The sequence below is a fragment of the Triturus cristatus genome, chromosome 1_1 (genome assembly GCF_964204655.1).
Source record: "Triturus cristatus chromosome 1_1, aTriCri1.1, whole genome shotgun sequence".
In the NCBI taxonomy this organism is placed as follows: domain Eukaryota; kingdom Metazoa; phylum Chordata; class Amphibia; order Caudata; family Salamandridae; genus Triturus; species Triturus cristatus.
The window spans coordinates 828,711,987-828,729,368 of NC_140579.1; the positions used below are offsets into that span (position 1 = coordinate 828,711,987).

At 47.1% G+C, this 17,382-nt stretch overlaps 1 protein-coding gene across 1 annotated transcript in view; it reads right to left on the reverse strand.

Moving 5' to 3' along the window:
- LOC146871135 (uncharacterized) overlaps window positions 1-17,382 on the reverse strand; it is a 651,196-nt gene that overhangs the window by 485,179 nt on the left and 148,635 nt on the right. The window contains 1 exon segment of the mRNA XM_085646175.1: window positions 5,792-5,902. Coding sequence (XP_085502301.1) covers window positions 5,792-5,902 — 111 coding nt within the window.

Sequence of the window (17,382 nt, forward strand, 5' to 3'; positions counted from 1 at the left end):
CAGGGACAGTTCCTTCAGGGTCCTCTAGATCAGTTTCCTGGGAAGGCTGATCATCACTCTGAGGCAGGGGGGAAGGCACAGCCTTGACCCTCCTGTTCTTCTTCTTGGTAGGTGCTTGGTCCATTGTTCCAGGATCCAAGACCTGAGGTTCAGTGAGGCACTTTTTGGCCTGTGACCTGGTCACAGCAAGGACATGTGATGATATACCTAACATCTCTGCATGAGTCCTGTACTCCACTTCTGACCATAGAGAACTCTCTAGGTCATTGCCCAACAAACATTCTACTGGGAGGTCTGCACTAACCACAACCCTTTTGAGGCCAGTTACCCCTCCCCATGAGAAGTTAACAACTGCCACACTATGTGAAGTAGTGGCATTGCTGGCATTGGTCACCAGGTAATTCTCACCTGGTATGTACTGTCCAGGGTCCACAAAGCCTGGTGTCACCATAGTGACACTGGCACATGTGTCCCTGTAGGCTTGAGCCACTTTTTCGTTAATTAAAGGAGTCTGTCTGTACTTGCCCAGGTTACTGGGGCTCACAGTCAGGGACAAATCAATGTCCCCATCACAGATCAAGACTGCCTGTGTCAGGGTTCTGTCTAAGTCAGAATCTCCTTCAGTTCCCATAGTGATTCCCACTACACCCTTTGTCTGGGGACCAACACTGCTAACAGTAGTACTGGGAGCAGGTGCCTTAGGGGCAACAGTGTTGGGGGCTCCACCCTTCTTGCAATCACTAGTCCAGTGAGTTGTATTCTTGCAATGATTGCACCAGGGTTTCTTTTGACCTTCTTTCTTCTTTCCCTTAGTTTGTTGTTGGGACCCACCCTCCTTAGCAGTAGTTTGGGGCCCTGTCGAAGACTTCTGGTCTTTAGATTTCTGATCTCCACCCTTTTGGTCTGTTTTCTTCTGATCACCCCCTTGGCCCTGGTTCTGGTTCTTTTGCTTAACCCTGGTTCTGACCCATTTGTCTGCCTTCTTTCCCAATTTTTGGGGAGAGGTCAGATCAGGGTCAACCAAGTGTTGATGCAGTTGCTGGTTTTGACAGTTATTTAAAATCTGTTCTCTCATCATCAAATTATACAATCCTGTAAAATCAGATACCTTACTTCCTAGCAACCAACCCTCCAAAGCCTTAGTGGCACATTCAATGTATTCAGACCAGTCCTGAGTCTGTGTCTTTTGGGTGTCTCTGAACATTAACCTGTACTGTTCAGTGGTTAAGCCTAACCCATCAACCAGAACACTCTTCAGGACTCTGTAATTTCTGACATCCTCTTCTCTAACAGTGAGGAGTCTGTCTCTGCCTCTTCCTTCAAAGGAGAGCCAGAGGATTGCTGCCCACTGGTCTTCAGGAACCTGCTGTACTTTGCAGGCTCTCTCAAGAGCAGTTATCCATTTGTGGATGTCATCCCCACTTTTGTAGGGGGGCACAACTTTAGACAGGTTCCTATTATCAAAGACCCTATCTTTGTCCTTAGGGACAATGCTGCCACCAGTGGGTATAGACCCACTCTCTCTAGGTTGCCTAGCCTTGTTCAGTTTTTCTTCCATCAGGGCTACTTCTAGCTCCTGCTTCCTGATCCTCAGCTGGGCTTCCTGCATTCTGGCCTCATGTTCCCTCCTCTGAGGGGTGGTCATCCTTCTCCTGGAGTGACCTTGAGAGCCTCTAGAGGCATGAGAAGCATTAGAGTCACCTGAGCGATTCCTTTGCCTCCCAAGCCCCTGGTTAAGTCCACTGGGGAGATCCAATGGGATGTTCCCGTTGTCAGTCCCCAATAGCCTTAGTTTAGCTGGGCCAAGTATAACACTAGGCACTGGGCTAGTTCTCCCTTCATCATCACTACTTTCTGTATCCTCCCCACTTTCCTCCTCTGTAGTATGGTTCTCATCTAAGGGATGGCTATTGGAAAGGGGTACTTCTGTAGCATCTTCAGAAGGGGGGCCTCCTGTTCCTGACCCTAAGGGGGCTAACTGGGAAGCTTTCTTGAGCTCTCTCTGATTTTCATCATTTTGCAAGAGTTCTCTGAGCTCAGCAGAGGTAGGGTTCTTGGGCTGTTTAAGGCCTCTAAGAGTTGCCAAATGCCTGAGCTCATTCTGGTTAAGGGTAGCAAAGATGGATGGTGCCCTCTGGGGGTCACTCTCAACAGAGATAGGTACATTGGACCCCTCTGCCCCAGCCATTGCTCTTAAGTGTGGGTGGATGTGTTGCAATCTACCTACACTTGGGTTTACCTACTAAACCTATCTAGTAGTTGTAGTCAGGGTGTGCTACTCCCTTTGCTCTACAACAACTAAGTTCAGTAGAACTTATGTATATCTAATCTTGTTTTATATGTACCTACAGGTACCTATGTGATCTTTCAATTGGTAACCAAGAGATTACAATGGTAAAACACAGCAAGCTCAAATCCCACCGCTGCTCACCAATGTGAGAAGTTGGCCTGGTATATGATGCTCACTAGTTGAAGTGATCACCTTGTACCATGCCAAGCAACCCTTATGGTGTGGTTGTAAGTCAACCTTTTCGGACTAGCTGCCCTAGTGGTAGCGTAGGCTAAGCAGTCTTTGAGGCTAAACTCGTGAAGCGTGTTAAGCCAGCTGTTTTACCAAATGTAACCCCCTTTTATACCAATGAAAGGACACCACACAGATATATATTCAAAATATATATGTATTTATTTCTCAAAGTAACCCCTAGTCTCTTTATGAGCACAGGAGCACAAATCGTCAAACAAGATTACAGTAGAATACACAGAAGTTGCACTTTATATGGATAGGCCCTGGTGGCCGCTCGAACCATATACTAAAATAGTGGTATAAGTACCACAAACAGAAAAGGGAATAGGCCTAGGGCCTCTAGAATCGCTGGGCCTACAAGGAGCTAACTTCAGTTAGTGACCAGGAGGTCCACGGGTGGCGTGTGCAGAGCAAATAGTCACACGCGTGCTCCCATAGGTTTCAATGGGTGCGTAAAAAGTACAAAGTTACTGCAAAGAGGATCTTCCGGATGGACTAGGAACTCAAGATTTGGAACACAGGCACTAGAGATGTAATACTACACTTGGGCACAGGAGTGCCAGCTTTACCTCACCCACAGGAAGCGGGTGCATAGGCCTCGAAGTGCGTCGGGTTTCTTCTATCTGTTCCGTGGAGCCTGAAGACAAAGATGCTGCAGGCGGTCGGTCCGGGAGAGATGCGGTGGATCCAAGAGTGGATCGGAGATGTTGAAGACCTGTAAGCAGAGGGGACAGTGTTCACAGTCACTAGCCAGTGACCAGCGTGGCACCAGGTGGGTACCAGGCAATGTCGGGTGCAAACAGGAAGAAAGGTGTAGCTTGTCTCTGCAGCCACGTGGTCCCTGGAGGTCAACGACATCCAGGAGTCGGTTCACAAGCTGTCCCACGCAGGCTCTCGCTGTCGGCGGTGTCGGCGACTTGATCGAAGCAAACAAACCTTGGCAAAAGCAATTGTTGTAGGAGATGAAATAAGCTGATGGTTCTGACCAGCAAGGTCAGAAGGACTGCTCCTTTGGAGGTGAGCAAGGGCCAGTCTGGAGCAACCAGACCACTGGTGTATTTCGTGAAGTTCGTCGCCAAGATGGCTACTAGCCAGCGGGCCAGCAACCGGTTAGGCGCGTCGAGTGGCAAAATGCAGAAGGGCCCCACGCAGATTGTGTCGATGCTGGAGGGCTCACCTTTGGTGCAGATGCTGCTCGGGTGTTGGGCTTCTCAGATCCCAAAGCACAACTTGGAGGGAGCCTCGGTTGTTGCACTTGTCAGCTTGTTGTGGTTGTTTCAAGATGGCTGGCTCCACGTGTCTCGGTGCCTCCACGGGTCTCCTCTTTTCAGGGACTGTGGATCGGGCGGTGAGAGGTCTGGAGGTCCAGGTCTTGTCAGTCTCTGGGCTCGGGCTCCGGCGGGAGGCAGCGGCAAAGCAGATGTTGATTTGCTGGATGGTGCTTGCGTTAGCAAGGTGGTCACTCCCTGACCACAGGGGAGATTTCCTTCAGTCTTCTGTGCAGCAGAATGTCGAAGTTCCCGTCTTCTTCTTAGTTTCAAGTTGATTCCAGGATGTCTAAAGTCTTAGGACACAGCTCCTACCTTTAAGCGGATTCTAGGGGCCGGACTACCTGCTAGGTCCCTCCCTATGGGTGGGACCAGGAAGGGGGGTGGTTACACCCCCAATCCTTTGTCCAGCTCGCCCCAGGCCCGGGACTGGTGTGCCCCAGGACCGGTTTGAACTGGCATATGCACCGAGGCTCCTTGTGAGCCACAGGCATGTCTGGTTTCTTGCAAGCCCTACCTGACCAATACACAAAATCCTGTCTGGGGTGGTGCATGCACCTCCCCTGGCAGGAAACCCTTTGTCCACACCTCCCAAGCTGGAAGGACTCCCAGCAGCAGGAGGGCAGACTTGTGTCTGTGGTGGCAGCATCCATTTTGTGGAGCGGAGGCTATGTGTGATTTTACCCGGGTTTCAGGTACTGTACATGTCGTGTCCCTCTAGAAGAGTGGAATGCTAACCCCATCGCCAGAATTGGCGAGGGGTTAGTATTCCAATTCGTATGACACCTTACTCGACATGTTTTGATAAAGCCAAACCAAAGTTAGCATTTAACCGCGAGGTTCATAATGCACTTAAGAGTATATGGTATGACGATATCTGGAAACAGTGGAAGGAAGTTGTTCCGACCACTGCAGACAGGCTCAGCTCATGCCAGAGCACCATCTCACATGGAACCAAGCACTCTGCCTTCAGGATTGTTAAGGCCTGCCATAGGAGTGACTTATAGGTTACCAGGTGTCCCATTTAAGGTTAGGTATAGGTATACTACACCTAAGTAAGAGGTGATTACACCAACTTACCCCAGCTGAGTGATCAGCCAGTTGTGTCAGATTGTTAGGCCAAGCCTGGGGTGGCATAATACATGCTTCAGCCCCTGGCAGGCCTTGGGTACACCAATGCCCTGGGTACCTAGTGTACACTGGTACAGGGGCTGACAGGGTGATCCACTTCCAATTGGTTATGCACCTAGGGTGCATAGTTTTAATTTAGTAGAGAGAACTGCAGGCTGGGGGTCTGATTGGCAGGCCCACAGCCTCAATATGTCAAAAACCAGTGAAGCAAAAAGCAAAAATTTGGGGTGACCATAGGATAGCAGACCCTACTCTCCTACACTCTCTCTCACACACTTCTTTATTCGTCACACGGCTAAACATATGTTTTATAACACGATAATCAAACCTCGATCATCACACATGACATGAAATCACTTCCCGCAAAACAGAGACAACGCACTTCCAACCACACACCCTTCACTGTGTAGTGTGCTACTTGTGTAGGCAAGTGAAGATGTATTGTATTAATAAGGAGTTAGGAGTATTAATGAAGGGGTCTTTACAACCTAGGTGTCAGTAGAGTACTCTGGAGCGAGGGTATCTTTTGAAGGGCTTTTAAAGCCTGTGATAAACAGAGCAATGTCAAAGGCATCCCTAAACCACAACGCTGTACTACTAGACCACCAGGTCACTACTGGCCATGAAGGGCTGCTGAAAATATCTTCCCCATGTTTCTCTTTCCTCCTACTGTGCTATGGAAAGTCTAATTAGAGAAGAAAGTAACGATAGACTTTCAAAAAGCTTTTTTCTGGACTGTCATTGAGGATGGGGTTCTAGAATCTCCCTCTAAAATGTGGATAATCTAGCAGCCTCCTAACTCTAAAAGTAGGACAGCCCTTAGTGGTTTCAACAATAGATTCTAAACAAAGATAACAGTGGCAATCACCTGGCACTGGATTGGTGTGGGTTGGCTGTACTCCGACTTCCGAATCAACTGCTCATCAAATCCAAAATGAGCAAAACTACTGCAAGGCTTGGGAGGAGCTGCACCAGGCACCTACAGTATTGTGAGAAAAAAAAGAACACAAAAGATTGACACATTTTGACATTGACACATTTTGCAAATATGGTATTTTGTTTATGTTTTACGTCATAATAAAGTGCTACTTTCAAAAGACTCAATAGTAAACTACAATCAAAAAATTGTAGGAAGACAGGATAGTGGACCTTGGAACCCTTTCTACATCACTTGAAGAATAACTGTGCTTTAAGCTTCACTTAGAAGTCATACCCATGCTATAATAACAGGAAACAAATAACTGAAGATTTTAACTATTAGAATAAGGATACATTATGTAGTGACAGAAATCTAGTGAAGAGAGAACTGAAAGATCCTAGCAATATAAGGTTACACACGGTTTTGAAGGAGGAGGAAATCAGTAAAATGTGTAGGAAGAAGCATGGCATACAAAGAATCTAAAATGTGCTACACTTCAGCATTATAGGGAAAATATTACTTACCCTATATTTAGGTTTTTCCGTTTTCCGTTTTATATTTGTGTGGAATTACAGGTTTTTTTTTTAGTTTATTTTTTTTTTTTAAATCGGTGTACTCCAATGTCTTTCAATTTTTTTAAAATTGGGGGTTATCAGTGGGTACTGTTTTTTTCTCTATAACAATCATGTGGATATTGTTTTTCCAATGTGTTTAAAGAATTTAGCTTTTATTTCCTTCCCTCATTCATTCATTCATTCCTATTGTCCGTTCTTCCCACCTTTCCTGCTCCTAATTCCCGACTGTACCTTGTCCTTGAGTTTGCTCTTGTAAGTATATTTTCTTTATTTGCCTTACCTTCCTGCTCATCTCATTTCCCAAGCACTCAAACTCCTCTTTCCAGACACCCAGTCCTAATCCCCCCCCACCTACTCTACCCAGGATGTACACTGATGGAGAAGTGTAGGAAAGGGATTATGTGGTGTGGTAATCAGACCGCACCATGTAAATGTCACAATCTCTATCAGATCTAGTTAACTTATTTAACAAAACTTATTGCTCCGTCCTGGGTAGCTGTAGCCCAGAGCAGTGAAGCCTGGTTAAAGGAACAAATGCAAAGCAATTAGAAATACTGAAACCGGTGAGAAAAGACACAAAAACTAAACCCCAATTTATTAAATAACTATCTTATACTATGTGTAATGCAAGTATAAAATAATGACATGCATATTCACAGTGCACTGTCTGGAAGAGGAATTACAGAAGCAACCAGAGTTGCAGCTAGTAGCACTGTCTAGGGAACTTAGAATGAAGAATAACCACTGGGAACAGAGAAGCAGCTGCAGCACTGTATAAAGGACTAAGAATGGGTATCCTTTCTTCTGCCTCTTTCTTTAAAATCATTTCCTCTATAAGACCCTCTCTAGAAGGTTCTAGATGTAGAGGTTTGCTTCTGATTTTTGTATTGTGACCAAGAGGTGTCTGTGGTAGCTGGTGGTAGCTGTTTTCGCACCCTGTTTGCAATTGGGCCTACGAAAAGAACGAATAGTTTGTTTCCGGTCGGTGTAGTTTTGCAGCTTGAAGAATCTTCTGGATTCACTATGCTGTGCATTATTCCGCCATCTAGTGATTGGGTACAGAATTGTAGTATTTCTTTTCTTTTTTTTGGTTTTGCTGTTTGTGGGCGCCGATGACGCGGTATCATTTGGTGCCCTTCTGTGACGTCGACGGGCTTCCTCCGGAAGCTCCCACCTTTGGTAGCCATCTTCGGATTCTTTTTTTTTCTTTCTTTGTTTTTCCCTTTATTCTCTCCTCCTTATAGTTCTCTTCCTTGGCGGAGGAGGGTGGGTTCGCTAGTGAATTAAAAAAATTCTTCAAGCTGCAAAACTAGATCGACAGGTAAGAAACTATTCGTTTTGCAGCGTGAATCTTTTCTGGAGTCACTATGCTATGCATAGACTTTGTAGCGGTTTGCTAGTCTTGTGGTGACGAGGTGGAAGATGAACTTTGATTTGTAAACAGATGCTGTAAGACCTTTTGTCCTACTTGTGCTTCTTTGTTCACTTGAATGTCCACACAGTAATGTTTGGTGAATGTGTGCACAGAAGACCATGTTGCAGCCATGCAAATATCCTGGATTGGAGTGTTAGCAAGAAATGAAATAGTTGCTCCTTTCTTCCTTGTTGAATGCACCTGTGGCGCCCCTTGTAAAGTTTGTCCTACTTGTTTGTGGTACAATTGTATGGCTTGTGCTATCCATCTGGCGATTGTGCTCTTGGTTACTGGCCTTCCAAGAAAACCTTTTGCAAAGGATACAAATAACTTTTTTTCTGTATTCTTTAGTTCTTTCCACATAATACATGACTGCTCTTCCTGCGTCAAGTGTGTGCAAAGCTGTGTCCGCTTTGTTCTTAGGGTTTTGAAAGAAAACTTGGCATTTGTATACCTTGATTTATGTGAAGTTTTTACACTACCTTCGGCAAGAATTGTGGATCTGTCCTCATGACAATCCTGTTACTATGCATTTGGAAGTAGGGTTCCTGTAGTATTAGTGCCTGCAATTCATGAGGATGTTATTGCCACTAAAAAATGCTGTCTTTATTGTAAGCATTTGCAGCGTTGCTTTGTGTAGTGGTTCAAAAGTTGCTCTCATCATTTGTGCTAGAACTATGTTTCGATTCCAAGTTGGTGCTGGCACCATCTTTGGTGGTGCAATTCTCTTCGCCCCTTCTAGGAACCTTTTGACCACATGTGAAGTGAAGAAGCTCTTCCCTGTTTCTCCTCTTAAAACGGCACAATTGCTGCTAAATGTACTTTCAGGGATGTAAAACATGATTTACTTTGTAGTAAATGTGTGAGGTATTTCAGCACTGTTCTTTCTTTTGTAATTTTTCTTGATAGACACTTTTGAAGACACCATTGGGAGTACCTTTTCCATTTTGCTGTATAACATTTCCTTGTTGTTGGTTTCCTAGCTTCCCTTAGAATTCGCACATCTCAAACTACCAGACAGCACAATGGCTGTTCTAAGTCCTCAGGAGCCATGCCGCTAGGCCGAAGCTCTCTGGTTCTGGATGAAGCACTTTTCCGTTCTGTATTGTTAGCAAATCTTTTCTTTTTGGCAGTTTGTGCATTGTTCCTTGTGAGATTTCCATTAGTTCTGAGAACCAGGTCTGTCTGGCCCATTGTGGCGCTATTAGAATCATGGTCATTTTGCTGATTCTGCATTTGTTGATTACTTTGTTCAGTAATGGTATTGGGGGAAAAGTGTACGCAAATATCCCTGACCAGTCTATCCATAGAGCATTCCCTAGGGACTGGTTGCAAGGTTGCCTGGATGCAAAGTCTTGGCATTTTGCATTGTGGGGTGTTGCAAATAGGTCTATTTGTGGTGTTTCCCATTTTTTGAAAAATCTTTGCACTTCTGTTTGGTGCAGTTCCCACTCATGGGATGCTGCTGTTTGTCTGCTCAGTCTGTCTGCTTCTAGATTGTTCTTCCCTGGTAGGTGTATTGCTAACATGTCTATCTGTTTTGGAATTGTCCATCTCCAAATCTATTGTGCTAGAGTTGAAAGTGCTAAAGACTGAGTCCCTCCTTGTTTGTTTATGTAAAACACAGTGGTAGTGTTGTCTGTTTGTATCAACACCCTTTTCCTGTCCGTATAGCTCTTTCTGAAAGGCTCTTAAGGCTAAGAACACAGTTTTTAGTTCCAAGATATTGATGTGTGTCACCGCATCCTGTGGTGCCCACAAACCCCTTACTTTGAGATTGTCCATGTGTGCTCCCCACCCTACTAGGGACGCATCTGTTATGGTCACAGTTGGAGGTGTGAAAACTCTCCCCTGTGCTATGTTTGCTTTGCTCCACCATGCCATCTCCTGATGAACTCTATGTGATAACAACTAGATCCTCCCAACTCCCTGTAGCTTGTGACCATTGTGTTTGGGAACTAAATTAATGCATGAGGCCATCATTCCTAGTAATTTCCCCACTGTCCTCACTGTCAGATGATGCCTCTTCTGGTATATAGATGATTCTCCTTTAATAGAGCTGATCTCCTTTTTTCTCTGGGAATGCTTTGCTTAACAATGTGTTTACTTCTGCGCCGAAGAACACCTTCTTGCGTTCCGGTTCTATTAATGATTTTTCCCAGTATATGGAGAACCCCAGCTGAACTAATGTCTCTACCACTTGTTGTATATGCTGTTGGCATAGACTGTATGAGTTTGCTCTTACTAACCAGTCGTCTAAGTAGGGGTAACCATGAATTCCTTGCCTTCTAAGGTGTGCTGCTAGGCACTTTGTGAACACCCTTGGTCCACAAAAGGATGCTCTTCCTTGGTACTGCCAGCTTTGCTGCTGTCCATGCTGTGTAACCTGGTTTCCCACTTAGCATGTTTGCTGGTAACCTTGATGAGAAGTAGCAGGTTGTTGCGTACTCCTACCTGCTGGTCTCCTTGATGGTGCTCCTCTACGTAAGCCCCTGAAACGGAGAGGCCCCATGGACCTCGCAATTCTGTGGTCTTACTTCAATTGATTGAGTTTCTCAACAACCGCACTCCCGAACAATTGTTCACCATTAAATGGTGAGTTAATGATGTTACTCAACTTCAGGTTTGAATCCAGAAATTCTAAGCCATGCGTTTCTCCTTTCTGCGATTCCAATCATTTGTCTGCTTGATGTTTCAGCAGCATGTATGGCAGATTTTAAGCATGTATTTGCGATGTTTTTCCCTTCTTCTACCAGGTGGGTAGCTCTCTTTTGGAATTATTCAGGAAGGTTCTTCAACAACTCTTACTTCTTCCCAATGTTGGTAGGCACGTCGGTTCAAAAATGCATTTGAATTGGCTATGCGCCATTGATTCGCTGCACTCCTTTCCACCTTCCTTCCTACCAGGTCCATCCTCTTGCTTTCTTTGTCTGGAGGTGGTCCCATTGTAGTTGGGACATTTGCTCTTTTCCTTGCCGTTGATGTAATAATTGAGTCAGCCGGGACCGATCCCCTGATGTATATGGGGTCTTTAGAAGGATGCTTGTACTTTTTTTCAGCTCTTGGAGTTATAGCCTTGCATGCAGCTGGCTCCTTGAATGCCTCTTTCTCCTGGTCTAGTACGCTTGGTAGCATTGGGAGAAATTGATTTCTTGATTGTGTAGGCATTAGTGTCTCTAATAGAAAACATGACTGCGGTTTTTCCTCCTCCAGTGGCACGCCGTAAGTGTCTGCTGCCTTTTTAACCACTGGATTATACATGCCAATGTCATCTGGGGGTGAAGGCCTGGAAGGATATGTCTCCACCGCCTCCTCCGGTGAATTGGCGTCGAGATCTTGCCATTGGAGGTCTTGATTATCCGGGATCGCCGATTCAGAATACGTTTGTTCATCTTCCTCGACGTCATCCCCGAAGAATGATTCTTGCTCTTCTTCATCGATTGGCTCAGCGGTTGTAGGCGTTATAATTTCTTCAATGACTGTCTCCCCTTCTGTATCCTTTGTTTTTGGCGGAATCTTGAAGTGCTTCAAGCTTTCGTCGAAGTCTCTTTCGTTGTAGTATATTTGCCATTTCGGCTTCGAGTCTTTTCCTTTCTATCTCGGCACTGTGTGTTTCGGCGTTGAGATCTTTGGCCCTTCGTTTTTCACCCGTTGACGTCGAAACGTCGACGGTTGCTTGTGCGCCTCTTTTTTCCGACGCCGATGTGTCATTTTCTCAACAGTCTTCTGACGTCTTCGTCCTTTCGAGGACCTTTGCCGCTTTGGAGTCCTTATCCAAGGATCCTACGGTGTGTTTTGGTTTGGATGCCGTGGTCATCGAAGCTTTCGACGCCGGGGCTCACTTTGCTAGTTTAGAGCCTGTTTTTCTAGACTCTTCTGGTTTTTCGAGGTCGACGACTCCCTTACATCTATCGAAGTCTTCTTTTCGACATCCACGACCAAAACATCTTTCCTCGTCGCCCTCTGGTCCTTCGGCGACATTATCTTCTTCACTCGAAAGGCCCAGGTCTAACAACCAGGGGCGGTGGTCCTTGGCCCTGCATGTTGTGATTGGCTCGTCGCTGTCTTACCCTCGCTCTCAAAGTCTTCGGGGTGAAGACCGAGCAGGCGTTGCAGTCGGCGCTCTGATGAACCAGCGGCAGGCACAGGTTACAGACTGGGTGCCGATCCTTCTGTGTGTACTTGTAGTGACAGTTCTGACAAAATTTGAACAGTGTTTTGTCCATTACAGCGTCCAGGGAGCCCCCTGCAAGCGCATTCTTCGATCGTCGAAGATCTTGATTCTCGGCTTCTTGTTGACCTCCGGTTGCTCCGGGAAGTCAAAAGACCTTCCTCAGGGTGTTTCTCCTTTATTTTCGTAGATTCTTCTCTCCAATCTTGGGAGCTTTTCCGTATTGATCCAGACCCAACGGCGGAAAAAAAGAATCTGAAGATAGCTACCAAAGGTGGGAGCTTCCGGAGAAAATACTACAATTACGGACCCAAACCACTAGATGGCGGAATAATGCACAGCATAGTGAATCCAGAAAAGATTCAGGCTGCAAAATCACCATACGTGTTTGCTACCCCAGTGTCCTTCATCTTTTCAAGGGCTGTGTCAACTTCAGGTCCGAAGAGATGTTCTTTATCGAACAGGAGATTTAGTAAGGCTTGCTGTACATCAGGCTTAGATCCTGTCACCCTTAACTATGTGTGCCTATGTAATAGGATACTGGTGTTAATACCCCTAGCAGCGGTGTCCGCTGCATCCAGTGCATATCAAATAGAATTGTTGGTAATAAGTTTACCTTCATTTACTATTTCTTGACCCCTTTTTCTATGTTCCTCAGGGAGGTGTTAGAGGAGCCCCTCCATTTTATCCCAGTGGGCCCTGTCATACCTTGCTAATAGAGTCTGGCTATTGACTATACGCCAATGATTAGCTGCTTGTGCAGCAACTATTTTACCAGAGTCATCTATGAGCTTGGACTCTTTCTGGAGGTGGCGCATCTCCAGTTGTTTGATAGTTAGCTCTTTTCTTTGCATTGGGTACTATTGAGTCCAGGGTTAGTTTACCTCTAATAAAAATGGGGTCTAATGGTGCTGCTTTATACTTTTTGTCAATGCATGTAGTAATTATCTTCTCTTTGACTGGATCTTTAAAAATTTCGTCTGAATGACGTGTCATACCCTTGAGTAATGGTAAATATTGTGCCCCTCTGTGCATTAGACAAAGTTTCAAACAGAAAATCCTTCTCTATTGAATCTTTATATAGAGGGACTTGACGGAATGTGGATGCACGTGCTATTAGGACCTGATGAGCAGAGGTATCTTTAGGTGGTGATGGTCAAGTGGGATATAAGTCAGTCAGTGTCGCTTGGGGCTCAATATCAATCATCACAGGTATCCCCTGGTTGTGTATCAAGGATATCGAAAAGTTTCTTACCTGTCGGTGTAGTTTTGCAGCTTGAAGATCTTTCTGGATTCACTATGCTGTGCATTATTCCGCGATCTTGTGGTTGGGTCCGGATTCGTAGTCTTTTCTTTGTTTTTTTTTTTTTTTTTTGTAGCCCAGGTGGGCGTCGACGTCCACCATTTGGTGCACCTCCCGTGACGTCGTCGTGCTTCCTGCGGAAGTCCCACCTTTGGGGCGCCATCTTCGGGTTCTTTTTTCCCTGTTTTTTTTTTTTTTTTTTTTAACCCTAGGCGATTGATTAATCCTTTTGTCCATATTTCTGTACGTATCCACCTTTTTTGATCCTATCCATTTCACCCCCTCTTCCTCCAGCCTCATCTTCCTGGCGGAGGTGGGTGGGTTCGCTAGTGAATCCAGAAAGATCTTCAAGCTGCAAAACTACACCGACAGGTAAGAAACTTTTCGTTTTGCAGCGTGAATCTTTCTGGATTCACTATGCTGTGCATAGATTTTGTAGCGGTTTTCCTATTTTTGTGGTGGCTGGGTGGAAGATGATCGCTGGTCGTTGAAAATGTGTTGTAGCACCTTCTGTCCGACCTGTGCTTCCTTATTCATTTGAATGTCCACGCAGTAGTGCTTTGTGAACGTGTGCACAGATGCCCAAGTTGCTGCGAGACAAATGTCTTGGATGGGCGTGTTTGCCAGGAAGGCAACTGTGGCCCCCTTCTTCCTTGTGGAGTGAGCTTGTGGCCCCTCCGTTAGCTCCTGTCCAGCCTGTTTGTGACAGAATTGGATAGTGAGGGCAATCCATCTAGCGATGGTGCCCTTGGTCACTGGTCTACCCATGAAGCTAGTAGCAAAGGACACAAACAGCTGCTTCGACTTCCTGAGTTCTTTGGTTCTTTCAATGTAGTGCATCACCGCTCTTCTGGCATCGAGGGTGTGCAGGGCCTTTTCTGCATTTGTAGTCGGGTTTTGGAAGAAACTCGGTATCTGTATACTCTGATTCATGTGAAACGCCGACACTACCTTGGGCATGAAGTGTGGGTCCGTCCTCAGGACTACCCTGTCCTTGTGAATTTGAATGTAGGGCTCCTGTAGCGTTAGTGCTTGAAGCTCGCTCACTCTGCGTAGTGAGGTTATGGCCACTAGAAAGGCAGTCTTCATCGTCAACATTTGTAGATTGGCCTTGTGAATGGGTTCAAACGGCGCCTTCATGAGCTCCGTCAGAACCACGTTTAAATTCCATGCCGGCGGCGGCAACCTTTTCGGGGGTGCCATTCTTTTGGCTCCCTCCATGAATCTCTTCACCACCTGCGAGCTGAAGAAACTTCCACCCTTCTCACCTCTGGTGTAGGCAACGATCGCTGCTAGGTGCACCCTTAGGGAGCTCGAGCAGAGGTTACTCTTTAGAAGGTGTGTGAGGTACCTCAGCACCGTTGAGTCTCTTGTCATTCTGTTGTGCAGGCCCTTCTTCCTGCACCACACCGTGAATCTCTTCCACTTTGCGCTGTAGCACTTTCTTGTAGTAGGTTTCCTTGCCTCCCGTAGCACTCGCATAGTGCTCTGAGGTAACCTTAGGTGTGCGAACTCTAGGTCTTCAGGAGCCATGCTGCTAGGTTGAGGGTCTCTGGCTCTGGGTGCAGGACCTCCCCGTTTTGCATTGAGAGCAGGTCTTTTCTTCGCTCGAACCTGTACGGATTGCCTTGCGCCATTTCTTGAATCTGTGAGAACCATGTCTGCCTCGCCCACTGTGGGGCCACCAGGATCAGAGTCATGTTGCTGGTTCTGCACTTGTCGAGCACTCTGTGCAACAGGGGTATCGGTGGAAAGGCGTAGGCAAATGTCCTCGACCAGCTTATCCATAGGGCATTTCCCTTGGATTGCTGATCTGGTTGCCTGGACGCGAAGCTTTGGCATTTTGCATTGTGGCGTGTTGCAAAAAGGTCTATTGTGGGAGTCCCCCATCTCCGGAAGAGTTTCTCCGCTTCCTGGCCATTGAGCTCCCACTCGTGCGATGCTGAGGTCTGCCTGCTTAGCCAGTCTGCCTCCACATTGTCCTTCCCCGGTAGGTGAATTGCCAGTAGATCTATCCTGAGAGGTATGGCCCATCTCCAAATCTCCTGAGCTAGGGATGAGAGGGGAAACGACTGTGTCCCCCCTTGTTTGTTGATGTAGAACATCGCCGTGGTGTTGTCTGTCTGCACCAACACCCTCTGCCCGCACAGGTGTCTCTGGAATGCCTTCAGGGCTAGCAGTATTGTTTTCAACTCGAGGTAGTTGATGTGGCGGACCGCGTCTGCCGGAGCCCATAGACCCCTCACTCTGAGGTTGTCCATGTGCGCTCCCCATCCCATCTGCGATGCGTCCGTGGTAATGGTCACTGTTGGGCTTGGTGGTGTCAGGCTTCTCCCTGTTGTTATGTTGTCTCTGTTCCACCAAGTTATCTCCTCCTGCACTGCGTGCGTAACAACCACTAGATCCTCCCAACTTCCGTTTGCTTGTGACCATTGCTGTTGCAGCCATTCCTGGAATGGTCTCATGTGCAGGCGTACATTCGGCACCAGCTGGATACAGGACGCCATCATCCCCATCATCTTGCTCACCGCCCTCACTGTCAGAGCTCGCCCCTTCTGGTAGAGCTGCGTCTCCTTCAGTAGGGCATCTGTCCTCCTGTCGCTGGGCACTACTGTACTGTTGAGGGAGTTGATCTGTGCCCCCAGGAAAATCTTTACCTGCTCCGGTTCCAGCGATGATTTTCCCCAGTGGATGGAAAATCCCAGATTTGTGAGGGTGTCCGTTACGCGTTTTGCGTGCCTCTCGCACTTCTCGCGTGAGTTTGCCTTGACCAGCCAGTCGTCCAAGTAGGGGTATACGTGTATGCCCTGCTTTCGTAGGTGTGCCGCTACCGCCGACAGGCATTTTGTAAAGACCCTTGGCGCTGATTTTAATCCGAAGGCCAGGGTTGTGAACTGGTAGTGTTCCTGTTCGATGTTGAATCTTAGGAGGCCCTTGTGCCTTCTGTTTATTGGGATGTGAAGGTAGGCATCCTTGAGGTCCACGGTGACCATGAAGTCCCCTTCTCTTATCTGTGGCAGTACCTCCTGCAGTGAAGTCATTTTGAACCTTTGTGTTTTGACGAACTTGTTTAGGTACCGGAGGTCCAGTATGGGTCTGAGGTCTCCGTCTACCTTCGGAACCACGAAGTAGTTTGAGTAGACCCCTTTGTTGCGTTCCCTGAACGGCACTGTCTCTATGGCTCCCTTTTGCAGGAGTTTCCGTGTTTCTTCTCTGAGTATTGCCAGTTCTTGGGCCGATCTCTGTCTTCCCTTCGGCTTTCTGTTTGGAGGTCTTTTCTCCAACTCTACGCAGTATCCGTGCTGCACGATGTTCCGTATCCACTTGTCTGTGGTTATGCGCCGCCACTCCTGAAGGTAGAACCTCAGCCTTCCGCCTACCGGTGACGTATGCTCGTAGGCTCTTGGATCTTCTCTTCCCCCTGATGACACCTTTTTGCGCCTCACCCTTGGGGGCCTGACGAGGGTGGGCGTCTTCTTGCGTGCTGAGTCACTTCGAGGAGGGCTGATCGCCCCCTCTCCTCCTTTGGCCACGTCCGTTCCCTCTCCCTCGAAAGGACTGGCCCCGAGGTTGATATTGCCAGCTTTGCTTCTGCTGACTTTGTCCGTGACCTTCGCCCTGCTGACCTTGTTGGAACGCCTGGTGCGACGTCCCCTGTTGGCTTCCACCCCTACCGTAGGGTCTCCTCGAGGGATTTCCTCGTCTCATTCCCCTCAGCTGCAGGGCCCCCATGGACCTCGCTGTCTCGTTCTCCTTCTTGAGCTGGGTGAGCTTCTCGTCCACCGTTGCTCCGAACAGTGTCTCTCCGTTGAAGGGAGTGCCCAGGATGTTGTTCTGCACTTCCGGTTTGAATCCCGAGATTCTTAGCCATGCATGCCTCCTTTCTGTGACCCCTATGGCCATGAGTCTTGCTGAAGTCTCTGCCCCATCCAACGCCGTCTTTATACAGGAGTTGGCGATGTTCTTGCCTTCATCTACCAGGTGAGAGGCTCTCTGGCGGTATTCTTCGGGGAGGTGCTTTACTAGCTCCCCCATTTCATCCCAGTGTTGGTACTGGTGTCTATTTAGGAGTGCATT